The 26,613-nt window shown below is 51.5% G+C and overlaps 3 protein-coding genes across 7 annotated transcripts in view; 2 read left to right on the top strand and 1 right to left on the bottom strand.

The window, feature by feature from the left end:
- Nucleotides 1-26,613, bottom strand: part of PRKCSH (protein kinase C substrate 80K-H) — a 140,382-nt gene that overhangs the window by 27,391 nt on the left and 86,378 nt on the right. The gene's annotated exons all lie outside the window — the stretch shown is intronic.
- Nucleotides 10,464-14,185, top strand: ACP5 (acid phosphatase 5, tartrate resistant). Of its 3 annotated transcripts, none has more exons than XM_012535767.3 (6): nucleotides 10,464-10,715; nucleotides 11,762-11,849; nucleotides 12,071-12,367; nucleotides 12,578-12,705; nucleotides 12,838-13,183; nucleotides 13,576-14,185. In XM_012535767.3, the coding sequence occupies exons 3-6, from the start codon at nucleotides 12,071-12,073 to the stop codon at nucleotides 13,852-13,854; spliced, it is 1,050 nt and encodes a 349-aa protein (XP_012391221.1). In that variant the 5' UTR covers nucleotides 10,464-10,715; nucleotides 11,762-11,849; the 3' UTR covers nucleotides 13,855-14,185. The 3 variants fall into 3 exon arrangements, with proteins under 3 accessions (XP_012391221.1, XP_004277455.1, XP_033257086.1); XM_004277407.4 differs by having other exon boundaries at nucleotides 10,464-10,858; XM_033401195.2 differs by lacking the exon at nucleotides 10,464-10,715 and having other exon boundaries at nucleotides 11,218-11,849.
- ELOF1 (elongation factor 1) lies at nucleotides 20,445-25,499 on the top strand. 3 transcript variants are annotated; one of them, XM_004277406.4, is made up of 5 exons: nucleotides 20,445-20,589; nucleotides 23,054-23,187; nucleotides 23,368-23,438; nucleotides 23,701-23,806; nucleotides 24,768-25,499. In XM_004277406.4, exons 2-4 carry the CDS (start codon nucleotides 23,072-23,074, stop codon nucleotides 23,763-23,765), a joined length of 252 nt encoding a protein of 83 aa, XP_004277454.1. In that variant the 5' UTR covers nucleotides 20,445-20,589; nucleotides 23,054-23,071; the 3' UTR covers nucleotides 23,766-23,806; nucleotides 24,768-25,499. The 3 variants fall into 3 exon arrangements, with proteins under 3 accessions (XP_004277454.1, XP_012391278.1, XP_049564461.1); XM_012535824.3 differs by lacking the exon at nucleotides 24,768-25,499 and having other exon boundaries at nucleotides 23,701-24,366; XM_049708504.1 differs by lacking the exons at nucleotides 20,445-20,589; nucleotides 24,768-25,499 and adding an exon at nucleotides 20,648-20,805 and having other exon boundaries at nucleotides 23,701-24,366.

Raw genomic sequence — 26,613 nt, 5'->3', positions numbered from 1 at the left:
CATGATTCTCCCCTTGATAGATAAGTTTAAACTAATTTCTGTCAAAATTCCAGCAAGATTTTGCATAGGTATAGACAAACTTGTTCTAAGATTTATATGGAATTGCACAGGTCACAGAACAGCTGAAAACAATTTTGGAAAAAATATAAAATAGAAGGGATCACTCTGCCCAATGTTGAGGCTTACTGTACAGCTACAGAAATCAAGATATGGTGGTACTGGTAAAAGGATAGATACCTAAAACAATGGAGTAGAATAGGGAACCCAGAAATAGACCCACAAAAATATGCCCAACTGATTTTTTTTTAAGACACAGAAACAGTCAATGGAGAAAGGAAAGACTTTTCAACATATAATGCTGGAGCAACTGGACATTTATGGGAGAAAGAAGGAAGAAGCACTATCTAAGTCTTTCACTTTGTACCAAAATTAACTCAAATTATGGATGAAATGTAATGCATAAAACCATAACACTTTTAGGAAAAAAAGGAGAAAATCTAATCTTTGGGACTTAGGACTAGTGAAGAGTTCTTAAACTTGATACCAAAAATAAGATCCATAAAAGGAAAAACCAATAAATTGGACTTCATCAAAAGTATAAAATTGTTTGCTCTGCAAGACACCCTGGCAAGAAGATGAAAAGACAAGCTGCAGACTGGGAGGAAATGTTTGCAAAACACATATTGCAAAGGACTCTTATCTAGAATACATAAAGAACTCTCAAAACTCAACCATTTTTATTTTTTTATACATTTTATTTATTTATTTTTTGGCTGCATTGGGTCTTCGTTGCTGCTCACGGGCTTTCTCTACTTGCTGCGAGCAGGGGCTACTCTTCTTTGCGGTACGCCGGCTTCTCATTGCAGTGGTTTCTCCTGTTGCAGAGCACGGGCTCTAGGCGTGCGGGCTTCAGTAGTTGTGACATGCAGGCTCAGTAGTTGTGGTTTGTGGGCTCTAGAGCGCAGGCTCAGTAGTTGTGGCATACGGGTTTAGTTGCTCCGCGGCACGTGGGATCTTCTTGGACCAGGGCTCGAACCTGTGTCCCCTGCATTGGCAGGCAGATTCTTAACCACTGTGCCACCAGGGAAGTCCCTCAAAACTCACCTATTTAAAAATAAAAAAAGAAGAAGAAGAAGACCCCAATTAGAAAATGGGCAAAAGACATGAACAGACATTTTATGTGAAAGGACATAAAGTTGGTAAGTAAGCACATTTAAAAAAAAATGTCAACATGATAAGCCATTATGAAAATGCAAATTCAAACCACAATGAGACATCACTGTGCCCCTTTCAAAGGGCTAAAATAATAAAAGGCAATATCACCAAATGCTGGTGAGGATGCAGAGAAACCAGATCACTCGTGCTTTGGTGGTGGGAATGTAAAATGGTACAGCCCCTCTGGAAAAGAGTATGGTGATTTCTTAAAAAACTAAATGTGTGCTTTCCATATAACCCAACAATTACACTCTTAGGCATTTATATTAGAGAAATGAAAACTTAAATTCACACAAAAACTTGTACATAAATGTTCGTAACAGCTTTATTTGTAATAGCCACAAACTGGAAACAACCCCAATGTTCTTCAACGGGTGAATGGTTAGACAAACTGGTACAAACCATGAAATACTAGTCAAAATAAAAAGAAACTATTGATACAAGCAACAACTTGGACATATCTCAAGAGATTTGTTTTGGGTGAAAAAAAAAGAAGCCAATGTCAAAGATTACATACTGTATGATTCCAGTTATACAATGCTCTCTTTTTAAACCACTTGAGATAGAATTCACATACCATACAATTCACCCATGTAGAGTGTACAATTCAATGGCTTTTAGTATATTCACAGAATTGTGCACCATCACTACGATCAGTTTCAGTACATTTTCATTACTCTTACATAAAAACCCTGCACCGTTAGCTGTCAGTCCCTTTTATCCCTGGCACCCCACCCCCTACCCCCAATCCAACAGCCCCAGGCATCGCTAATATACCTTCTGTCTCAATAAATTTGCCTATTCTGGATATCGCACATAAATGGAATCCTACAATACGTGGTCCTTTGTGACTGGCTTCTTTCACTTAGCATAATGTTTTCAAGATTCATCTGTGTTGGGCTTCCCTGGTGGCGCAGTGGTTGAGCTCACTCATCCCTCCCCCCGGGAGCTTCTGGGGTGGGGGGTGAGGCAGACCTTGGCTGGCTCCATTGCCCGACCCTCCACACCCCACACAAGGGGGCCTTTGCGCACCAAAAAGGAAACACGGTTTGCAGGACGTTGCTGCAGTTCAGGATTTGCCCACGCGGAAGCAGCAGTGGACAGGTCAAGAGTCTGAGGAGGGCGCCCGGCATTCTGCTGGGGGTCCCGGGGAGCTTCCGAGGTCAAGATTCTCAGATTTTGTTTACCGGGTTTGGGGGAAACCAACAGGATCCGGTTTTTCCCACCGGTAGCACCCACCACGTAGCTGTGGTCCACAGCCCAACAGCTGGTGGAAATTACGCAAAACCTGTTGATTAGTCCCACCTCTGCTCAGAATTCTCCGCGGCGCCCTCCTCCCTGGGGATAAAAACCCTCTTCCCTGCAGCCCCCAAAGCACTCGCACGCACCCCTTACCTCCCTGCCTTCGTTTCCTCCCACTTTTCCCCTGGCTCCCTCTGCTCGAACCACACTGGTCTTTGCGTTCCTCAAATCAAACAAACTCACGATGGTGTCTGGATTTGGGGCAGCTTTGGTGCCTAGAAAAATCCATCTTTGTGGTTACTTTGCAAGTATACAGTCAGTTTAAATTATACCTTTAAAAACAGAGTTTCTCTTAAGTCTTCGGTTCCAATTACAGCTATTATGTTACTTATACACCTGGCAAAGTGGACCATCACTTTCAGAGAGGTCATTGGATACATATTTGGGTCCATTTAGAAATGTAGTGGGTTGAAATCTCTTAAATATTGCAGATGGCATTTATAAAAGTGTTATATTTGATTCTTTAATCTTAAATCCCTCCACCAAGCAGATGCTTCTGAAGTCCTTAGCGTTGTTACAAATCTAAAAATTAAACATATAAATAGGAGTTTGAAATATGTTATTTTAAACATTCCAATACTGCTTCTTAATTCAACCAAATTATCATATGACTTTTCAACTTAAGTTTAGCAGCCCAGGGCTTCCCTGGTGGCACAGTGGTTTAGAATCTGCCTGCCAATGCAGGGGACACGGGTTCAAGCCCTGGTCCCAGGAGATCCCACATGCCACGGAGCAAATAAGCCCCTACGCCACAACTACTGGGCCTGCGCTCTAGAGCCCGCGAGCCACATTACTGAGCCCCCGTGCCACAACTACTGAAGCCCGCACGCCTAGAGACAGTGCTCCGCAACAAGAGAAGCCACCGCAATGAGAAGCCCGCATACCTCAATGAAGAGTAGCCCCCGCTCACGGCAACTAGAGAAAGCCTGCGCGCAGCAACAAAGACCCAACGCAGGCAAAAATTAAAAATAAATAAATTAAGAAAGAAAAAAAAGGTTACCATCCTGAAATCAATTAACCAGCGCTGGAAGGAGACACAAAAATCTGGTAACTTTTGTTCCCTCCAAAGCGGAGGACCAGAATGGGAAGGAGACTTCTCACTGTAAACTATTTAGGACTTTTTTAATTGAAATTACAAGGGGGAGAGGACTTCAACTTTATCTCTACTAGTTTTTTTTTTCTTTCATAAAAAGGAAAACGTATATCTGAAGCAATTACAACATTTGCCTCTTCATGTGATGGTAGAGGGGTGTTTTAGGATTATCTTCTGTGCTTTTCTGGTTTTTCTTTTTTTTCAACTTTGGTAAAATGCAAATAACATAAAATTTACCATCGTCACCATTTTTCAGTGTACAGTTCAGTGGCATTAAATACATTCACATTGTTGTGTAACCATCACCACCATCCATCTCCAGAACTCTTTGCATCTTGCAAAACTGAAACTGTCTTCATTAAACATTACCCCATTCCCCCTCCCCCAGCCCCTGGCACCCACCATCCCACTTTCTGTCCCTATGAATCTGACCACCCTAGGGACCTTGTAGAAGTGGAATCATACAGACCTTTGCTGACTGTCTTATTTCACTGAGGATAATAATGTCTTCAAGGTTCATCCATTTGGAGCAGGGGTCAGAATCTTGACTATGTTTTTCAAATTACAGTTAAATTAAAATACAAAAGCACGTTAAAAAAATACAAAAGCACATGCACATGATTAAAACAAACGAGACCTTTTGCAGGGCATGAAGTCTTAGCTTTCTCTCTGGGCATCTCCACGATTCTGAATACTGAATACGCTCCTCTCCCTCTAATCACGCACAGGTGAATGGAGCTCTCATCTGCTGATTTTCTGCAGCAGTGGATCAGGATTTAGCTCACAGCCACCCTTTCCTTCCACCTGCCTTCCACACCAGTGTAGATCCCATGCTTAGGTTCCTCTGATGGCCATCTTTGAAATTTTTCAGCAATATACTTACCTCTTTATTTCTTCTTCCACCAAGAGTAATTCTGTTCACTGTTCCAACTGGGTAATATTATAAGTAAGTGTTTTCAAGGCATTTAAAAAAATTTTTTTAATATTTATTCATTTATTTTGGCTGTGTCGGGTCTTAGTTGCGGCACACGGGATCTTCGCTGAGGCATGCAGGATCTTTAGTTGCAGCATGTATACTCTTAGTTGCAGCATGCAGACTTCTTACTTGTGGCACGCATGCGGGATCTAGTTCCCCGACCAGGGATCGAACCCGGGCCCCCTGCATTGGGAGCATGGGAGTCTTACCCACTGGGCCACCAGGGAAGTCCCTCAAGGCACTCCTTACATGCCAGGCACTCCTCAGTATTTCTACACGAATTCACGTGTTCAATACCCACGACAACCACAATCAGATCTCAGACAGGCACCCTTACTCTTCCCATTTTAGAGATGAGAAGCTGAAGCCCAGAAAGGTTAAGACACTCCCTCCAGGTCACAGAGCTTTGCAAGTAGCAGAACCAGAGCTGCCTCCATTTACTTCTATTTTTTGTTTTGAATCTCACGGGGGTTGAGTAAGTTCTTTCTTTCATGACCGTAGCTGAGGTTTATCAGAACTTGCCCAGTGTACACTTAAGGCTTGTACATATCATTGTATGTAAATTTCACATCAGAGAAAAGAACTGTAAACAAATATCGAATTCTAGTTAATGGTATGAGCACTGAAGCCTTGGCAGGGAAGTGTGCAGATGTCCGCGACATATTAAAATAGGTAAAGAGTAAGATAGATGAGTGAACGGATGGATAGATACTAAAGCAAATATATGCAAATCTTAATTGCAGTATCTAGGAGCAAGTGTGTGGCTGTTCGCTGGACAAGTCTTCCAACTTTGCTGTGTGTTCGAAATATTTCAGAATAAGATACTGGGACCTCTGTCCCGTGATTCCCCACAGGGAAACCTGTCTTCTCCCACCCAGACAAGCAAGGGGCCCCTCAAATTCAATGTACACACGCTCAGGTTTGTCCACTTCCCCAAAAATGGTTCCTCTCCCTGAGTTTCTTCCTTGGGTCTGGGTTCTCATTCTCCAGACCTGAAAGCTGGAAGTTGCCAGAGATTCCTCCCTCTAACCACTGGGTCCCAAGATTTACCTTAGGGTGACCAACTATCCTTCTGATTTACCCAGGACTGAGAGGGTTCCCGGGATGTGGGACTTTCTATGCTAAAATCAGGAAAGTCTCCGGCAAACTGGGATGAGTAGGTCCCCCAACTTCTTATTTCTGCCTCTTAAACTTGTTCAGTTTCTCCAAATTGCCACTGCCCTAGTCTATAATAATAATACACATAATAGTAATGATAATAATAACAAGCAGTGGCAGCTAGCTTATAGGGGGTGCTGGCTATGAACAAGGTCCTCTGCTGCATGTTCCATCTGTGACAGGACTTCTGGTGCCAGTACACGACACTCTGTACTGAATAACTGTAACATCACCCGTGTTAAAGAGGAAGAAATAGGGCTTCCCTGGTGGCGCAGTGGTTGAGGGCCCGCCTGCTGATGCAGGAGACACGGGTTCGTGCCCCGGTCTAGGAAGATCCCACATGCCGCGGAGCTGCTGGGCCCGTGAGCCATGGCCGCTGAGCCTGCGCGTCCAGAGCCTGTGCTCCGCAACGGGAGAGGCCACAACAGTGAGAGGCCCACGTACTGCAAAAAAAGAAGAAAAAAGATGAAGAAATAAGGCACAGAGAGGTAAAGCCCCTAGTCCACAGTCACACAGCTAAATAACAGCAGAGGAGCTGGAATTTGAACTCAGGCAGATGGCTGCAGAGCCCCCTGACTCAACCACCTTTAAACAGCCATCCTGGAGGGCTGACCCAACTATACCAGCCACTTGGGGGGGGGGCGGTGTCCCCCTCATTGTAGGCTCACCCTCCATCAACAATCATCTGTACCTCCATCAGAATGGTTATTTAGGTAAATACTGTTTTCCTGATTACAAAATCTTTACTAGCTTTTAATTTTTAAAGATGAATTCAGTAAAGTAGAAATTGATAATTTCCCAGGGCAACCATCCCTGGAAGAAACCACTCTTAATTTTTTTCCTGTGGGCGCCAGAATTATTTCTTCTTGGTGAGTAGCAAGCAAGCACTTGTAGTTTTGTATCAAGATATAGTGTGATAGACAGATTGATAGATAAAAATTAAGGGATGGATAGACAGAGATACAGATAGATGGATATAGATAAATGGATAGATATACAGATACATAGGTAGATAGACAGACAGATAGATAAAAATAAATGGATAGATAGAGATACAGATAAATAGATGGATAGATGTAGTTACACGGATATACAGATAGATAGATATAAATAGATATAGAAATGAGACTTCCCTGCCAGTCCAGTGGTTAAGACTCTGCACTTCCACTGCTGGTGGCGTGGGGTCCATCCCTGGTCTGGAAACTAAGATCCCCACATGCCGTGCAGCCAAAATAATAATAATAATAATAGATATAGAGAGACAGGCGATATAGATCTGTCTGTGACGTGCTTTTTTCCAGACTGACCTTTTAAAAACACAGCTTGGACCCTATCCTGCAAACCTATCACCCTCCAGATCGAGTCCACACTCCGTAGCTCCAGGCCATTAGCTCCTGATACCTCCCACCTCAGGCTCTCCTCACGACATGTACCAATCTGCTGCACACCTCCCTTCACTGACCGTGCTTGTCAGAAGTAATGCTAACCGCCTGCCCCCCTTCTGACCCCATCGAGTGGACATTTGTTGTCCACCCAGACCTGCTGTCGTGGGAATTCCTTGGGGGGCGGGGGACTTGACAACAGTAGAGACAGGGGACTAGGTGTTGGGTGTGTGTGCTGAGTCAGGGTGTCAGGGTCGTCTGAGGAAGTGGCATTGAAGCCAAGTGCTCAAGGACAAGAAGGTGGGGGAGAGTGGGCCAGTGGAGGGCACAGCAAGTGCAAAGGCCCTGAGGTCAGAACACACTGTCCTTAGTGTGACTTGTGCGCAGTGGCCCCAACACGAAGGAGATGCACACATTGGCATATCTCCAAGAGTCCTGGACAGATTATCAAAAACAACCACAACGTTTGGGACTTCCCTGGCGGTCCAGTGGTTAAGACTCCCTGCTTCCAATGCAGGGGGCACAGGTTCCATCCCTGGTGGGGGCACTAAGAACCCACATGCCACGCAGCCTGGCAAAAAAACAAAGAAAATAACAACAAAGTTTAGATCTGAAGCAAGCTGTAAAGGAGTTAGTGGTATCCACTCAAGGGATGAAGCCAGGAGGGTGGGGGGAAGCCGCACATTCAGACTGGAGGGAAGGTTGTGTCGTGCAAGCAAGTCCCTTCATTTCATCCTTCCCCAGATAATTCCTGAGCAGCTGCCTTTGTGGGCCCCAGATTCTAAAAGCCAGAGAAGCAACAGCAAACACCACCGGCTGCAGACAGCTCTTGTTGCCTCAGACTTCATTCGGGTGGGGAGACAGACTGAAAACAGGATAAGCAGAGTTTGGTTCATCAGGCCTTGATAAGGGCTACTGAGAAAACTACAGCAAGTTAAGAGGGAGTCAGGATGGGGGTGGGAGGGATGCTTTTTAGATAAGTTAAAGGAACTTAAATACAGTGGGAGGGAGCCACGGTGGTAGCTGGAGAAGGAGCAGCCTTCTAGGAAAATGGAACTGCAAGTACCAAAGCCCTGAAGTCAGAGCGAGGGCTCCTATTCCGGGAAGGGTGAGAAGGCCAGAGGAGTGGTGAGAGCTGGGGCGGAGAGGGGAGGGGAGGACAGGGAGGAACTCAGCCATGGGATTGACGTTGTTGTTGGGAAGCAAGGCAGGAGTGGAGGGGGAGGGAGGCTCAGAGCCAAATCCTGATCCACCTCCACAGAAAATCAGCAGAAGCGGGCTCCCCTGAGTGAATGGAGGGAAAAGAGTTTACTCGGAACCCCAGAGGTGACCAGAGAGATATAGCCAAGGGTTCACAAGTTTCATCACACACTCCACAAGAAGTCTGATTTCTTTTCATGTGCGTGTGCTTTTGTACTTTTTAATTTAAAAGATATAGAAGATGTTAACATTTGACAAACTTAAAAAATTGTATCAGTAGGGAATTCCCTGGCAGTCTAGTGGTTAAGACTGCACGCTTCCACTGCAGCGGGCATGGGTTTGATCCCTGGTCAGGGAACTAAGATTCCTGCGTGATGCACAGCATGGCCAAAAAAAAAAAAAAAATGGTGTCAATAGCATACCATTTTTCAGAAGACACATGTAGGCATAGAAAAATTAATGGAAAAAAATTACTGAATAGTCACTCTCTACGCAGATGAGTGTAATCATTTTCCTTGTAGTTTTCAGTATTTTCCAACTTTTCTTTAAAGACCAGGTAATACGATATGATAATAAATATTATAATTTTGTGTGATCTCAAAAAAATACAGAAAGCATAGAAGATAATCCCTCAAACACCCCCAGACCTGCCACATGAAGAAGCAAATGTTAACATTTGGTCCTAATTGCTTCAGATAATTTTTTTTTTCCTTTTCTGTGAAAGGAAAACAGTAGGGATAAAGTTGAAGCCCCCTGCCTGACACTCCCTTGTCCCTGAGCCCCAATTCCATTCCTCTTCCTGTCTCCCCAGAAAACAATCCCTGCCCTGGATCTGTGATGAGGTCTTTGCTTCCCATGTTTACATTCAGACCACAGATATGTCAGGAGGAAGTTTGCATTTATACTGCTGGCAAAATAACAGTGATTTTCAAGCAAAAATCCAAACAATACATAATGTATAAAATGGAAAGAGAATGCCCCACCCCACCCCCAAAGAATGGAAAGTAATTAACAGCTAGAATATAAATTTCACCAGCACATGGGGCCCCAGCAGAGCAGGTGTTTCCTATCTGTCTTGTTCCCTGCTGGGTCTGCCAGTACTGGGCATACAGCAGGTGCTCAGTTCATGTCGAATCCATGTTTAAGTTTCTTGGATCATGCCTATTTTCAAAGTAAACTGTTTTATTTTGGAGTAATTATAGATTTACAGGAAAATTGCAAAAAAAAAAAAAGCAAAGAGTTCCAACATACACCTCACTGTTGCCTCTATGGCCAGCATCATCTGGAACCACGATATACCTGGAACATGTACGCGATTCTGTTTCTTAGTTGTGTTACTATTCACAAAACTCCAGGCTTTCTTTGGATGTCACCAGTTTTTCCACAAGTGCCCCTTTTCTGGCCCAAGATCCCACATTCACTTTGTCCTCCCGGCTCCTGGGTCTCCTCCAGTCTGTGACAGCCCCTCAAAGGTTGCTTTTTCATGACTGGGCCATTCTTGCAGAGTTCTAGGCAGGTATTCTGTAGAATATCCCTGGATTTGGGTGTATCTGGTATTTTTCTCATCATGAGCCTGTGGTTACAGGTGACAGGAGAAACCCAGGAGGTGAGGGGCCCTTCTCATGACATTATGTCAGGGCCACGTGATATCAATAAGACATCAGTATGCTGTTCACCTGGACCATCTGTTAGGGCGGTGTCTGCCAGGTGTCTCCACCAGAAAGTTCCCGTCTTTTGCTTTCCCATGTTTACTCTTCAGATGAGACTCTTTTGCCTCCCACCCACCTTCAAAAGGAGGCGGGAAGGGTTGCAGCCCCAGCTCCTGGAGGGGTGTTTCAACATAAATTATTTGCGATTCTAAGTAAGATTGGACTCTTCTGCCCTCACACCTAAAGACCAGGAAATTGAGGTTGAAGATGAGACTTCCTCACTAGAGGGTGGCGCAGCCCGGGGCTGAGGCCCCACCCAGCGCTGCGATCGTGGGGGCCGTGGGCGCCCCAAGTGCGCAGGCAGGTAGAGACTCTGCCTGCGTGGGGATAGAGGGAGGAAATCGGGTCCCCGAGCCACCCTGCCCGGCCGAGCTGCAGCCCAATCGGCAGGTCTGCGCCGCCCTCCAGGGAGCGTTACCTCCTGTTACAGAAGTGCGCCCCGCAGGCGTGGTGGCGCGCAGGGGCCCAGCAGCATCCCCGGGCGCGCCGGCCTGGCCAGGAGGCCCAGGCGCCCGCGTTTGCAGCCGGGGATCGCCTGGGCCGCCCCCTGCCCGCCGGCAGGGCGGGCTAACTGCCGCCTCCTTAAAGCCGGGGCAGCCCCGACGGCTAGCACCCCGCACTCCTGCAGCTCGGCTCGCAAGGCCGCGCCTGGCCTTGACCCCTGGCCCAGCCTTTGCCAGGTGAGACCGCCCGGCGGCGGGAGGTCTCCACCCGGAGGAGCTGTCTCCGCCTGCCCTCGTGACCCACTTCCTGTTTGTCGGGGCTGCGGGTCTGTGAATGAGGGGCCCCCATCCACTCTCGCAAGAGGCTATAGGGAACCAGCGTGAGTGTGCAGGGGGCAGTCAGGGCCGGGAGGAGGGAGGCAGGGAGGGGAGGGGCAGGTCAGAGCGGCCTCAAGTGCAGGGGCCCCGCTGCCCCATAGCCTGCCCCCCTGCCCTCGGGGTCTGAGGGTCGAAAGTCTGTGGTCACACGTCTTGTCACCAGCTGCCTCCTGCCTGGGTTCCTCCTGCAGGAATGGGGGGTGGGGCAGAGAGGAAGGTGTGGGCAGGACTTCCTGGAAAAGGGAGCCCCTGCTGTTTGGGGGAGGGGGGTGACCCTGGGACTCGGGCTCAGATGTTGTCAAACACACCTCACACACCGGACCTACAACTCAGCTGAGAAACACAACACAGAGACACACAACTCGGCTCGGCCACATGACGGGGACACACAGCTCCCCGTCGCACACACACAGTTCCACTTGAGGACGCAGGCGCGCGTCACAGGCTTGCCACACAGGCCCTGCCAGCGCAGTGTCCACAGCCACGGGGACATGGGACTCCCAGGCACACAGCAGACATGTGACCGAGGCAGGCACGCTTGGCTACACACAGAAAACAGCTCAGACACACCCAGGCACTGGCAGACAAACACGTCCGCGGAAGACAGGGACACACATACGGGAGGTGCAGGGCCGGGGCGCACAGATAGAGCTGCGCACACAGCACACACGAGGCCCACGACACAAACGCGCTCCTGTGGGCAGACGCAGAGCTTGTGGGGCAGGCGCGGCTGCACTCATAGGCCAGACCCCCCCCACCCCCCACTCCCGCTCCCGCCTCGAATCCCGTGTCCGGCCGCCGCCGGGGAACTAACTCCAAGGCTCACATGACCCGAGGGGAGGGCTTCTGGAACAGTTGGCGGAGAAACTGCATCATCCCCTCTAATGATCCATTTCCGCCCCCAGGGAATAAAGGCTCAGTGACGGCCAGTTCTGCTCTGGAGCTCACCTGCCTCTCTGAGCCCCCAGCCGACTGACTTGTGCCTCCCCCAGGGTGAGTACTGGGCCCGGCATACCCCTGCTTCCCCGCCCCGCTGGCTGGACCCTGCCCGCCCCCTGACCCTCCCAGCCAGCTCTTGCACTCAAGTCCCGGGAGCTCGGGAGCCAGGCCATCCCTGCAGGGAGCCGTCTCCTCCTTTCTCAGAACAGGGCAAGTGGGGATCTCTGGGGGGCGCATGCTGCCCATGCCCCAGATGTTTGTCTCTCCCCTCCCAGATGGACACGTGGACGGTGCTGCTCGTCCTGCAAGCCTCGCTGGTGCTCCCCCTGGTGCTCCCCTGGGCTGCCGGCATCAGTGCCAACACCCGCACCGCCCCCGCCCCTGTCCTGCGCTTTGTTGCCGTGGGTGACTGGGGAGGGGTCCCCAATGCCCCGTTCTACACAGCCCGGGAAATGGCCAATGCCAAGGAGATTGCCAGGACCGTGCAGATCCTGGGCGCAGACTTCATCCTGTCCCTGGGGGACAATTTCTACTTCACTGGCGTTCAGGATGCCAAAGACAAGAGGTTCCAGGTGTGCGCCGCTGGAGTAGGTGTGGAGGCGGGGGGATGCGTGGAGAAGCCACTCGACCTTTTGACTCTGGAGAGGGCAGAGGGAAGATGACACTTGTAGACGCCTAGCACACTCAGCGTCTCCCTTGTACATAGCGCCTGACTCGGTGGGAGCATCCAATGGCTGCTTGAACCTGCGGGGGGGCGGGGCTCCCTTCTCTGTCTGCTGCAGGAGACCTTTGAGGATGTGTTCTCTGCCTCCTCACTCCGCAACGTGCCCTGGTACGTGCTGGCTGGCAACCACGACCATCTGGGGAACGTCTCGGCACAGATAGCCTACTCCAGGATCTCCAAGCGCTGGTGAGCCTGCCCCACCTTCTATCCATCCCTCCGCCAGCCTCGCTCAGGTGGGCAAAGAGATCCATCAGCCAGAGCTGAGCCTGGGGCTTCTCTGCCCGAGACGGGCGCCCACCACCTCCATCCCATCCACAGGAACTTCCCCAGCCCTTACTACCGCCTGCGCTTCAAGATCCCACGGTCCAACGTGTCCGTGGCCATCTTCATGCTGGACACGGTGACACTGTGTGGCAACTCGGACGACTTTGCCAGCCAGCAGCCCGAGAGGCCCCGCAACCTGGCGATGGCCCGCACGCAGCTGGCCTGGATCAAGAAGCAGCTGGCGGCGGCCAAGGAGGACTACGTGCTGGTGGCCGGCCACTACCCCGTGTGGTCCATCGCCGAGCACGGGCCCACCCACTGCCTGGTCAAGCAGCTGCTGCCGCTGTTGACCACGCACAAGGTCACCGCCTACCTGTGTGGCCATGACCACAACCTGCAGGTGAGGGAACTGAGGGTGGGCGAGAGCCTGGTAAGGGGTCCCCAGCCCAGCCACTGTGCCACGTGGCATATTGGGGTCCTCCTGCTGTGTGGGAGCCCCCGGAATGTCACTCTCTCTCAAACTCTATGCTCGCTAACCAGAAAACAGCCCAAAGTTCCCTAAAAGCCATCTCACGGGTTCCAGTTGACTATTGATTGCTCAGAGCAATACACTCTCACACGTGGGAAAACTGAGGCCCAGGACAGGAGGGGGTGGGGTATGTCCCTTGCTCAAGGTGACTCTGTGGTCCATCACAGGCCTGACCCTGGACTCAAGACAGGTAGACACCAAGCCAGTGGTAAACCTCACTGAGGGGCTGGGGACTCCACTGACCCTGCTTCCTCTGTCCGCAGTACCTTCAGGATGAGAACGGCGTGGGCTTCGTGCTGAGCGGGGCCGGGAACTTCATGGACCCCTCGAAGAAGCACCTGCGCAAGGTTCCCAATGGCTACCTGCGCTTCCACTACGGGGCCGAGAACTCACTGGGTGGCTTCGCCTACGTTGAGATCAGCCCCAAAGAGATGAGCATCACTTACATCGAGGCCTCGGGCAAGTCCCTCTTCAAGACCAAGTTGCCAAGGCAAGCCAAGTCTGAGTACCAGCACCGACGGGGGCTCCACGCTGGGGCCTGAGTTAGGGGCGCCTCCCAGCTGGTGGGTGAGTGGGTCCCGCTGGGACCCCCTGCCCATGGGCAGGCTTTCTCAAGGGCCGGTGGTGCTACGGCAGAGCAGGAAGGAGAAGGACAGATGAGAAACTGTGGTGCCACGTGGCCTTTGTGACAAGGATGCCCATATACGTGAAAGAAGCATGGACACGTGTTCCGGCCAGAGTGCCAGGCCCCTTGGCCGGGCTCGCCCAGCCTGAGTTCCGGGCATTGGGGGACAGGGAGGGAAAGCCCTCCCCTGGATCAGGCATCCTTCTGTCACTGCCAAATAGTCAATAAAAAAAAATAGTTGCAGAGGCTGAACGTGTATCGTGAGCATCCCTTTCCTCACCTCACCGGCGAGATGCATCACCTGGGTTTGAAAGGGTCTGGGCTCCCCCACTTGCTGGCCTGCGTCTCCATCTCTAAGCCTCATCCATAACCAACTGGCCTCATACATGGATGCGATTTTAAGTAAAGACCAAACACAAAGAAGGGTCCAACGTGAAGCAAGCCTTCCTCCCCCATGCTCACCTTCCTAGGGACAGCCATCATCATGTTCTTTCCTTCTATAATAAAAACATCCTCCTTTTTTCACACAAAGCATCCCAATGTATACGCAGTTCTTTTTTCCTTTTTTTTTTTTTTTTCTTGGCGGGATCTTAGTTCCCAGGGATCGAACCCATGCCCCTCACGGTGGAAGCACGGAGTCTCAACCACTGGACTGACAGGGAGGTTCTTTTTTTTCTTCTGGGGTTGTTGGGGGGGGGGGTCTATTTAACCACAAGCGGACTGTTCATATCAGAACATTCATTTTTGTTCATTTCACTGTGGAATCGGTGCTATTCATATGGTTGGAAAATCTAAACTGTAGAAAGGTAAAATATCTCTCACCCCCTTCCCATCTGTCCCTCCACCTTTCCAGAAAGGAAATAGCTTTTTGTAAATGCCTTGGGCTTCCTTGCAGGATTTCAGTGCGCAAATGAAAGCAAACCGGAACGGGTTTTTTCCTCCCCTTTCCCACTGATCTGCACCTTGCTTTTCTGGTTTTGGTTTTGTTTTCTTTTTCAAACTAACTTCATTGTGGTCTAATTGACACCTTTTGAAAGTCTGCAGTTCAGTAAGTTTTGACAAAGGCATACACCCACAAACCCACCACCACAATCAAGATAAAAGCATTTCCTGCACCCCCAAAGGTTCTCTTCTTCAATTTGCTGTTTCTGCCTGTTGTACCTGGAGATCTGCCCATCAGCCCTCTGGGGGAGCTTCTTTCTGCAGCTACAGAGGCCCCACTGTGTGCCAGTCCCCAACTGTCTATCTAAACAGCCATCTACTGAGGGTCGCCTGGATTGCTATCCTCAAACAATGCTGCCATAAATGACCCCCACATTCATTTCCTACATATGCAGATATGCTTGTAGGATAAACCAATCTTTTCCAATCTCTCCCTCTTACCAACATAGCTGCAGTGGACACACCTGGACCCATGCTTTTGCACATCTGTGCAAGTACGTACGGAGGAAAACTTCCAGAAGCAGAATTATTTCAGGGCCTGTTGCTGCCGAGGAATGCTGAAAGCAGAATGCTCACCCTGAACTGAAAGCTGCAGAGAAACCCAGTTCCCCTCTGGGCTTCTGAGTTGACTAACACCCACCACAAACGGCCTGAGCCAGCCCGTCACAGGAACTGCTCTCTTGGCCTGCCCTCAACAGCCACTTCAGCTGCTATGGGGCCAGGGACCCAACTGTTTGGGTCCAGCTGCCAGCCCACCTAAATAGAACGAAATAGCACCCTGGGTAAAATAAGTGAGGTTACTGAGTTCTGGGCAATGGGGGTGCAGCTGTCTCCTGAATCAAGCATCCTTTGGTCACTGCCAAATAGTCAATAAAAGAATACCTGCAGGGACTTCCCTGGTGGCGCTGTGGTTAAGACTCTGCACTCCCAATGCCGGAGGCCGGGGTTCGATCCCTGGTCAGGGAACTAGATCCCACATGCATGCCGCAACCAAGAGTTCGCATGCCACAACTAAAGGAGCCTGTGAGCCACAACTAAGGAGCCTGCCTGCTGCAACTGAGACCTGGCACAACCAAATAAATAAATAAATAAATATTAAAATAAAATAAAATAAAAAGAATACCTGCAAAGCCTGAACGTGTGTCATGAGCATCCCTTGCCTCACCTTTCTGGGGAAAGGGACTTGATGGAAGTGGCACCTTCTGCTTGCTACTTTGTAGCAGTCAACACTGCTGAATTTGTTACAAGGTAACATGTGTTACTATTAAAATTAAGCAAAGCTGGGGCTTCCCTGGTGGCGCAGTGGTTGAGAGTCCGCCTGCCGATGCAGGGGACGCGGGTTCGTGCCCCGGTCCGGGAAGATCCCACATGCCGCGGAGCGGCTGGGCCCGTGGGCCATGGCCGCTGAGCCTGCGCGTCCAGAGCCTGTGCTCCGCAACGGGAGAGGCCACAACAGTGAGAGGCCCGCGTACCGCAAAAAAAAAATTAAGCAAAGCTGTCTTACCAGAATGCCAGCCCTGAGTTCTTTCCAGCTGACATTACCACCCACCTAGCTCTATGCCAAATTAACCCGCCATCCCTTCTAATCCTGACCCAGGAGGAAAGGGCCGGCGTCATCCTGGCTTCTCAGAGGACAGAAGCTCAACAGATTAAGTCAGGTGCCCAAGGTCATATCCCGGAAGCGTCAGACCCTCAATCTTAACCACGACAGTCAAGGCAGCTCACGGCCACCCTGCCTCTTCCCACTGACTCAGAGGCTCCAAGCCGGCAGGGGTCTGAATCAGAAGTCAGCCCAGTGTCCCTGTTTGCAGGGCCCAGAGTGTGGAATTAGCCCAACATCCCAGTTCACAGGGCCCAGAGGGTGGAAAGGAGAAGTGACACATCCAAGCTGACACAGGGAACTAGTGGCAGAGAGGGGGATTGGCCCCCCTCCTCCACAATGGCCAAGCATGTCTACCAAGCACCAAGGACCAAGTCCTGTGCCAACTCAAGGAGCACCCAAAGGAATAAGGCAGGATAGACACATGCCCTCCTAGAGGGCTTCCTTCCAGCTCAGGGGACAACGTCAGCCAGCACACGGCCACGGGTAGAAAGATTCCTTGTAGGAAGCAACCTAAGTGTCCATCGACAGATGAGTGGATAAAGAAGATGTGGCACATATACACAATGGAATATTACTCAGCCACAAAAAGAAATGAAATTGAGTTAATTGTAGTGAGGTGGATGGACCTAGAGTCTGTCATACAGAGTGAAGTCAGAAAGAGAACGTAGAGAATGGACTTGAGGACACGGGGAGGGGGAAGGGTAAGCTGGGACGAAGTGAGAGAGTAGCATTGACATATATACACTACCAAGTGTAAAATAGATAGCTAGTGGGAAGCAGCTTCATAGCACAGGGAGATCAGCTCGGTGCTTTGCGACCACCTAGAGGGGTGGGATAAGGAGGGTGGGAGGGAGTCACAAGAGGGAGGGGATATTTGGATATACGTATGCATATAGCTGATTCACTTTGTTATACTGCAGAAACTAACACAACACTGTAAAGCAATTACACTCCAATAAAGATGTTTAAAAAAAAAAGATGCCTTGTAAATTACAGGAAATAAGATGGCAGAATTCCTGGAGACCAGTCACAGAGTCTCATCTCTTCCCGCTTTTCCTGAGCAACTGTATATGATTCAACCATCATGGATATTATCATCTCCCCACTCCCCTCCTCACACCAGGTGCTGGGCCTGGCACCGGCACCCTCACTCAGCCAGGAGGTTGTCAATGGAGAGTCAGGCCACATCCACCCTCTCAACAGCCTCCAAGGCCAAGACTCATGAATAGCAAGGTGAGAAAGCCGCCTTGCCAAACAGCAAAACGCACTGTCATCAAAACAGCATGACCCTGGCTCCGGGAAAACGTCCAGAGGGAATCCGGAAACAAATTCAAGAACACATGAGAACGTGATGTAGGTTAAGGTGACATTACAACTTCCCAGGAAAGATGTTATCTGCCTTGTCGGTTAGCCCAGAACAAAACACAACCTGAACCCTACTTCAGACCGTATACAAAAATGAATTCCAGAGGAATCACATGTTTTAGTGTAGAAATAAAATACAGTAGAGTAAATCAACAACCCTCCAAAATAAAATAAAAATTAAATTTAAAAAATACAGTAGAAAATGAACATCTACACAAAGATCTGAATGAGACAGTACATAGTAGCTTTATTCATAATCGTCCCAAAAAGGAAACAACCCAAATGTCCATCAGTAGGTGAAAGGATAAACAAACTGTGTCCATCCCTACAACGGAATACAACTCAATGATAAAAAGGAACAACTACTGATAAACACAACATGGACATAGGGAATTCCTTGGCGGTCCAGTGGTTAGGACTCCACGCTTTCTGAGGACATGGGTTCAATCCCTGATGGGGAACTAAGATCGCACAAGCAGTGTGGCCAAAAAAAAATGGACACGTTGCAAACGTACTGAGCTGAGTAGAAGAAGCCAAATTCAAAAGGCTACGTTTTGTATGATTCTGTTTATGGGACTTCCTCAAAAACACAAAGCTATAGGAACTGAAAACAGATTAGCTGGTGTCAAGGGCTGAGGGTGGGGTAGGGATTGACTACAAAGAGACATAAGGAAACTTCTTGGGGGGATGGAAACAGTCACTATCATGATTGTGGTGATGGCTTCACAGGTGTATGTATATGTCAAAACGTGCCGTTTATTGTCTGTCAATTATATCTCAATAAAGATGTGAAGGAAGGGAGGGAGGAAGAAAGGGAGGGAGGGAAGGAGAGACAGAGAAAGAAAGAGAGGAGAGAAAGGAAGGAAGGAAGGAAGGAAGGAAGGAAGGAAGGAAGGAAAGGGAGAAAGAGAGAAGAAAGGAAAAGGGAAAGAAAAAACACAAAACCTGTGAACCTGGCAATCATGACTACGGCAGTCACACAATAATTATCTGTATGTGTATTGACCACTAAGTGGAAATAGCAAGTTGCAAGGTAACATGTATGGTATGATCCCATCCTGTGTGTATCCAGGTTTGTACAAGCACGGAGAAGGGGTCCTCCAGAGAGGCACTGCCAAGGGTTAAGCTTGGCAGTTCTGAGAGTAACACTGCCCTCTAGAGGACTTCTTGGAGATAGGTCTATTGGAAATACATCGATAAATCTCTTGACAAGTTATTTTCCTAATCGCTCCAATGAAAGAGCTCTTATCAAGATTGCCAGGGACCAAACACTTGCCAAAGTCAACAGTCAATTCTCTTTCCTCATCTTACTCAAACTCGCAGTCACATGTGACACAGCTGATCACTCTCCTCGTCTTGAAATACCTGCCTCTGGAGGCTTCTGGGAGAGGGCAACCCACGTCTTCCTCCTCCTGCCTCACTGTTCTGCCCAGTCTCTTGCTGGCTCCTCCTCCTAACCTTCTTAGCCCTCTTCTTTTGCTACACTTTGCCCCTTACCCCTGAAACCATGTGACCTCCTCTGGCCCCAAGACTTTAAATAACCTCCATATGCAGATGACTCTCAAAATCACATCCAGATCCTTCTCCTGAGCTCCTGGCTTCTCTTCCAAAGGCCCCTTCCAGAGCCCCTCTTGCTTGTCTCAGACTAATCACAGCCAAACACAACCCTTGACCGCTCCTCCGAATTATCTCTGTTGAGCCTGCCTCATCTGAGTAAGAGGCAGCGCCCAGGGTCTCCACCCTTGACACTCCTCTCTCCTTCACTCCCTCTTAAGTTCTATAGGTGCTACTTCTGTCTGTGTGACTTCCACTCAGGCTTTGGATTCCATCCTGAGCATCGGCCTCCCAGGGAAGCCTTCTCTAACCTCTCGTACTAGTTTGGCAGCCCCCTCCACCATCACATGCTCTGAGATCCACACACTCCTCTCTGCTGCGCTGAACAGTGTAGCAACTGACCCTTTATATTTCTGTCCAGCCTCTTCACTACATCGTGGGAATTGTGGAGCTTTGTTTTCCCCTCCCCCAGCCCCTACCTGCCTGTCCAAACTCATGTATTATAACTTCGGCACTCAAAGTGTGGTCCCGCAGACTAACAGCACGTATGGCACTGGGGACCTAGTTAGAAAGTCAGACTTCCAGGCCCCACTTCTGACCTAATGAACCAGAACCTGAATTATAGTAAGATCCACAGGTTCTTGTTAAAGTTTGAGAAGAGCTTCTTACAAGCTTCCCCCGTTAACTCTGATTCAGCCATACTGGTATCTGTCGTTTCTTAGCACTGAGATATCTGAATGTGCCCGACATCGGGGAGACCCAGGTGAGCTGCGAGGAGCTGGGGCTTGAAGTGGGAGAGAAGGCACGTGAAGATACTGCAGCCATGGGAGAGGCTGCCTTTCCAGTGCTGCTATGGCCCGGTCCACCGCTCCTGAAACGCGGGAACTGCCACCACGGAAGCTCACTAGAAGTAGCGGCCACTCGCGCACCAACTGTGAAATGCGGTCCAGCCCTCGCGCACGCGCACTGCGATCCCGCCTCCGGGCCCGGAATGAGAGTACAGAGAAGACTTACTCTCGGTGCGTGCGCACACAGACACTGGAGGAGGCGGGGCTTACTCGCTGGGCGGTCCCGGCCTCGGGTGGGTGAGACAGAAGGGGAGAGGAGGGATTTCCGCTTCCGCCGGGAGCTGGAAGTCACTGTCTCCCGGGTGAACGAGGCTGTCGCAAAGATCGTTGGCGAGTGCAGGTGAGGGATCGCGCGGGCGGGCTTTGGGGCCGGGTGGGACTGGGCGCTCTGCGACTCCGGGGCGCTGACGGGGTCCTGGAGGAGGGTCCCAGGGCCCAGGGGTTGGGGGGCGGCCCATCGGGGAACTTGACTCCCCCGGGTCCCAGCGGGTCCCAGCCCGCTGTTCGGAGGCCTGGCTTCTACCGGCGGCCGGCGGGAGGCGACGCCGAAGCCTCGGTGAGCCTGGAAGGACGGCCCACCGGCCTCCTCTTGAGTCCCGGCAGGGTCGGTGGCTGAGCCCTTTTCCAGCCCCCACCTTGGCGCGCTTTGGACTTAGATCGCCACAGAAGTACAGTCCGAGGCCCCTGGAGTTTTATGTGCAGGCCAGACTCCCTTTCCTGGAGTGTGGTTGGCGGGTGCTGTAGTCACCAGGGAAAATGAGATTCTGGGGCCCACCTGTAGCTTCTGATTCAGGAGACTTGTTTATATTCAACAGTTATTGAGCTGTTAATGCATACCAGGAACTGTGCGTGCTGGGGATTCAGCAGTGGGCAAATCATGCTCCCACCCGAACCCGAAAAACTGACATTCTAGTGCCGGGAGATCTGGGGGTTAGGTTCAGAAATCTGCATTTTTTGAGCACCCCCAGGTGATTCTGGTGCGGGTGGTAACCAGGGCCAGGCTTTGGGGGGAAAAATTCAACAGAACACTACCCCTGTACCCCCGAAGGTGAGAGCCTGGGCTGCAGAACTGGCTCCGGCTTACTAAAGCCTACTGGGTCTTGTAGGGTCTGGCCGCTGCTCTCCTGTTGCATCTCACACCCATCTCCCCGTTACTCGCTGGGCTTCAGCTGTACCAGTCTTCCTTCTCTTTCTCAAGAAAAGCTTCTTCTGCCTTGGAGCCTTTGCAGTTGTTATTCCCTCTGCCTGGACTACCATGCATGGTCGCCTTCTCTTATTCAGGCCTCAGCTTAAATGACTCTTACCCAAGGGTTCTTCCAGCTCCACCCTTAGGTAGCCCCGTCCCAGAAGCGTTCACTCAGCCCTGTTTCATTAACCTCATAGCACTTAGCAATATTGGAAATTATCTCCCTTATTAGTTAGCTGAAGGGTCTGTCTTCCTCCGCTAGAATATCAGTTGCACAAGAGCAGATACCTTGCCTGCCTGGATTGCAACAGTGCTGTGGTTTACTGTAGGCTTGGCATTGGTCATTCATTCATTCAGTAAATCTCTGTTGGGAGCCAGCTGTGTGCCACGAGCTGTTCTAGGCGCTGGGGATACAAAGAAAAGACAGAAATCCCTGCCTTCGAGGAATTCACATTTGGAGGGTGCTGGGCAGAGTTAGAGATGCAGGGAGACCAGTGAGGATGCTGTTGTGATAATACAGGCCAGAGATGACTGGGACTCAAGACTCAGACCACGGAGCTGGCCCTGGGAGTGGTGAGAAGTGGTCAGATGCTGGATGTCTTTTAAAGGTAGAACAGTAGGGTCAGGATGGGATAAGGGGTGTGAGAGAGGGCGAAAGGAATTGAGGATGAGTCTAAGGTTTTTGGAAAGATGGACTTGCTGCCTGTGGGACAACACATTGAGGTGTTCGGAGCTCGGTTTTAGACAGGTTCTGTTTAAACGTTTGGTAGCACCGGGTAGGAGTGTGGCTGAGGCAGGTGGCCAGGGGAGCCTGCAGTTCAGAGAAGACATCGATGTAGAGAAGGCATTTGAAGCCCTGACACTGGGTGAGATCTCCATGGAAATGAATGGAGATGGAGAGGGGAGGGGTCCAAAGACTGAGCTTGTGGACTCACCATCATTAGCGAATTGACGGGGTGAGGATGGGGTTGCAGCAGCAGCAGAGACTGCAAGAAGCTGCCACTGAGGAGGGTGGGAGAGCCCTGTGAGAATGGTGGGAGGAGGAACCGGTGTGTCCAGTACCCTGAGGAGTGAGGGCTGCCCCTTGGGGTGGACAGCATGGAAGGGGCTGTGGAGAGAGGGTAGGAGGGAACACAGACAGCTCTGCTAGAAAAGCTCACAGAGAACGAAGGGGTGGTTTTTAATGATGGAAGAGGTCATAACAAGTGTGTTTGTTAATGATCCAGTAGAGAGAGAAAATGTGACGTTGGGATCCAAGGCACAAGGTAGCAAATTGTTTTCGTGGGGCGCGTGGACGTTCTTCCATAGCAAAGGAGAGAAGGTCGAGTGGGTGGTCCTGGGGACTTGTGGATTGTGGATGTGGTCTGACTGCTTCTGTCTACTCAGTGAATTGGAAGCACCCTTAGTTAAGAACAAGAATATTGCATAGAGAGTGGTCTTAAGTATAAGTGAAACTCTGGTCTTTATCTGGCAGGCTGCTGACCTCCGCTGTCACGGAAGAACGATGCCAGAATCGGGGAGGCGGGGGGGGGGTGGGGATGACCGCTTCCTACAGCGTCGAGCCAGAGGGACGCGTGGGTCCCACGAGTCGCTGACTTCTGCCCCCATCCTCCCACAGGTTTGCCCTCCTGCAGACATGGGGCGCAGAAAGTCAAAACGGAAGCCACCCCCCAAGAAGAAGATGACAGGCACCCTAGAGACCCAGTTCACCTGCCCCTTCTGCAACCACGAGAAGTCTTGTGACGTGAAAATGTGAGCGGGGCCCAGGATCCTGCCTCACGGGGCCGGCCCTCTCCTTCCTCGGTCGGGGGGTGGCTTCCCCCCACCCCCACTGTCTTCCATTCTGTCCCCAGCCCTCCTGGTTAGGGGGATCGTCACCCACAGACACAGGCCCTTTCGTTCACTAAGTCCCCGCATCTCCTCCCGTTCCAGGGACCGGGCCCGCAACACCGGAGTCATCTCTTGTACCGTGTGCCTGGAAGAATTCCAGACGCCCATCACTTGTATCCTTGGGAACCCGGGCTTTCCCCAGGGGACGGGGGCGGGGCGTCAGGGCTGCTCTGCCCAGAGTGGGCTGCTCAAGGGCACCCAGCCCTGCTGCGTGCCCTGGTGGTGTGGCCACCGAGAGGAACCAGTGCCACGTGCTGACTTACATGGGGTGACAGGCTTCAGGGCGGGGGTCTGGCTAACAGTAGCGTGAACAACAGAAGTATGTATAGGAAAGGGGTCCAGTGCTACCAGTTGCCCTTGACCTCAGCGGCTCAGATCTGTCGGAACCAGTGGACGTGTACAGCGATTGGATAGATGCCTGCGAGGCGGCCAATCAGTAGCAACGCAGAGGACCCACTCCCTTGGCAGCCTCACCCGCTGGGTACCAATCCAGAGACATTCCAGGGTCCAGGGTGTGGGTCCAGGGCCTCTGCAGCCCTGTGTGTGTGTGTGTGTGGAGTGAGTGTGGGCATGGGTGTGAGTGGGTGTGGCTGCAGGTGTGACTGTGGGGGTGTCCTCGTGGGCATGGGGTAGAGTTGAAGGGTTGCTGGGCCCCAGGGGCCTGAACTGCCTCCCTTGGCTCCGAAAGCCTTTGACTTACTCCCTCCTCTGGCACCTGGCCACCTGGCTTTGGGACCCTGGCTCCTCCAGGGACCTGTGTCCTGACATCGTAGGTGAGGGCAAGCCCAGCAGAGGCTGCCTCGGGACTCTCCAGCGTCTTACCCCGCCTCACCAGCACTTGTCCATTTGAACTGGACCAACTGCTCATCCTCCTTCCCTGCCTTCCAAGGTGTGTGGCCTGGGTCTCAAGCCACAGCCCCACAGGCCCCCTGGCAGGGCGGCCTGTTTTCACGGTTGGCCACTTTTGTAGAGGAGGGAGGGGCTGGGTTGGGGATAGCTGTCGATCACCAGCCCTTAAATAAAGCAGCCAACGCGAAACTCCCAGCTCTCTGCTTTCCTGGGCTCTGGGTCAGACCCAGGGGCTCAACGAGGGAACGGGGGAGACTGAGGCATTCAGAGGTGGCCTGGCGGGCCACTGGAAGGGGTCAGCCCTTCAAACCGTACAACGTTTTATCCACTCTACAAGCATTCAAGGTGAAACCAGGGCAGTGCTGGGCTCAGGGGACAGGGATGAACCCACAGACACCTGGCCAGGCGTTTACAGGTTTATGTCTGATGTTTACAGTCACAGCAGAAACCGGGGCCAGCAGAGCCCAGGGTGGGGATTGGGGGGGGTCAGAGAAGGCTTCCTGGGGGACAGCCTGAAGGAGCTAAGGCTCAGGGGCCACACTGGGCCAGAGGCCAATGTCAGGTTTGCCTGCCTTGCCCCCATGTCGCGACAGCCGCCCTGAGGAAGGAAGATGCTCACGGATGAGGAAACAGGCCCGAGACAGGAGGTCACCGGCCAAAGGTCCCACAGCCAGAAGACTGCACGGCTGCCGGGCCTTGAACCCAGGAGGCCTGGCTTCACAGCCCAGCATCTTACTTCCTCCTGAGTCCAGGGTCCAGGCTAAGGGAACAGCTCCTGGCTTCCTGGGGGGGGGGCGGTGGGGAGCACTGGAGAAGAGTAAGGGACCCTTGTCCTAGGGTCGAGAGGAGTCTCTCCGGAAGGCTGGAGGTGGAGCCAGATGCACGTGTAGGGTGTAAGAAGAAATGCCTGGGCTTTGTCCCTGGCTCCTGGCAGGAAGCTTCTAAAACCCTTGGAATTTCCTGAGCAACTGGAGTACTTTTTGTCATCCATAAAGAGCCCCTTTCGATCACAGGTGAGATTATGCTAATGAAGTGACTTAGAGTGGGGCCCTAGGTAGTCTCAGGAAGGGGCAGGACGCAGAGGAGGAACTCAGTCAGCCACACCCACCAACCTTCGGGAAGGGGAAGGGACCTACAGATGAAGCACGATATGAGGACAAGATTTGGTGAGCTTCCGCCCTTGGTGAACACAGAGGTGCTGGGACACTTGGAGAGGGCATGGAAGCTCCACCCTCCTTCCTCATACCTTGCCCCAGGCATTTCTTCCATCTGGCTCCTCCCGAGTTATATCCTTTTATAATAAACCAGTGATGTAATAAGTAAAATGTTTCTCCGAGTTCTGTGAGCCACTCTAGTAAATTAACCAGATCTGAGGAGGGGGTGGTGGGGGCCCGATCTCCAGCTGGTGGCTCAAAAGCACAGGTAAACCACCTGCACTTGTGATTGGCAGCGTAAGTGGGGGAGGGGCAGTCTTGGACAGAACCCTTATCCCGTGGGATCTGACGCTTTCTCCAGGTAGAGAGTGTCAGAACTGAGTTAATTGCTTGGTGGTATTGGAAAAAACACACCTTAACAAGGCTGATGGTGAGACCCCAGACGGTCTCGTGGTGCGGAGGGCCTGACGCTTTGGCAGTGTGGGGCAGGTCCATCTCCTCCACCTGGCCTCGTGAGCCTGGGCAGCAAGTGACTTGTGCTTTGGCTTCCTCGTTGGTACAGTGGGAAGGATGATGGAACCTTCCTCCCAGGGCCACGCTGAGGATGGAGGCACCTGTCATGATTCCTGGCACAGTTCCAACAGACTCGGACCCACCAGGGCAGCAGGGGATGTGAACGGCCGAGAAGATGCTGACCAGGCCAGAAGCCCTGGCCACCAGGCCCAGCCACTGGGTCCGGCATGTGTCCCCCAGGGCCCTCTCTACCCTGACATACCCCTCCTTGGTGCTCCCACCTCCCCCTCCAAGGCCCCAGGTGGGGTCCCCTGGCCGAGGCAGGACCCAGCGGACACAGGCAGAGTGGCGGACAGGTGCCGGGGGTGGGGTGGGGGGGTGGGGGATGCCCTCTGGGGTGCAGGGAAAGGGGGCTCCTGCCAACCAGGGCCCGCCCACCCCAGTCTTACAGACCAAGTGCTAATATGGTGCTGTTTTCCCAAGAAGGCAGGGCCCTAGGCCAGGCATGGATCCTCCTCAGCATAGCTTCCCCGAGCTGGCCCCATGGTAGCAGGACTTTGGGTAGCAGGACTTAGGGTAGCCAGGCCAAGAGCGCCTGGAATCCAGTTTACGAGGCCCCAGGGGCCGTGTGCGTCTGTGCGAGCGGGTCTTCTGATGTCTGTCTCTGCAGGTCCCCACATTCCAGCCTCGCCCCCTGCCCTGGGGAGGGAAGGGGAGAAGACCGCTGTGCCCCCAGCATGGCCGCATCCTCTCGTTGGAACCCTGGCATTTG

The sequence above is a fragment of the Orcinus orca genome, chromosome 3, assembly GCF_937001465.1.
Source record: "Orcinus orca chromosome 3, mOrcOrc1.1, whole genome shotgun sequence".
NCBI lineage: Eukaryota > Metazoa > Chordata > Mammalia > Artiodactyla > Delphinidae > Orcinus > Orcinus orca.
The sequence above is the reverse complement of the archived record's forward strand: the minus strand, read 5'-3'. Positions and strand labels throughout refer to the sequence as shown.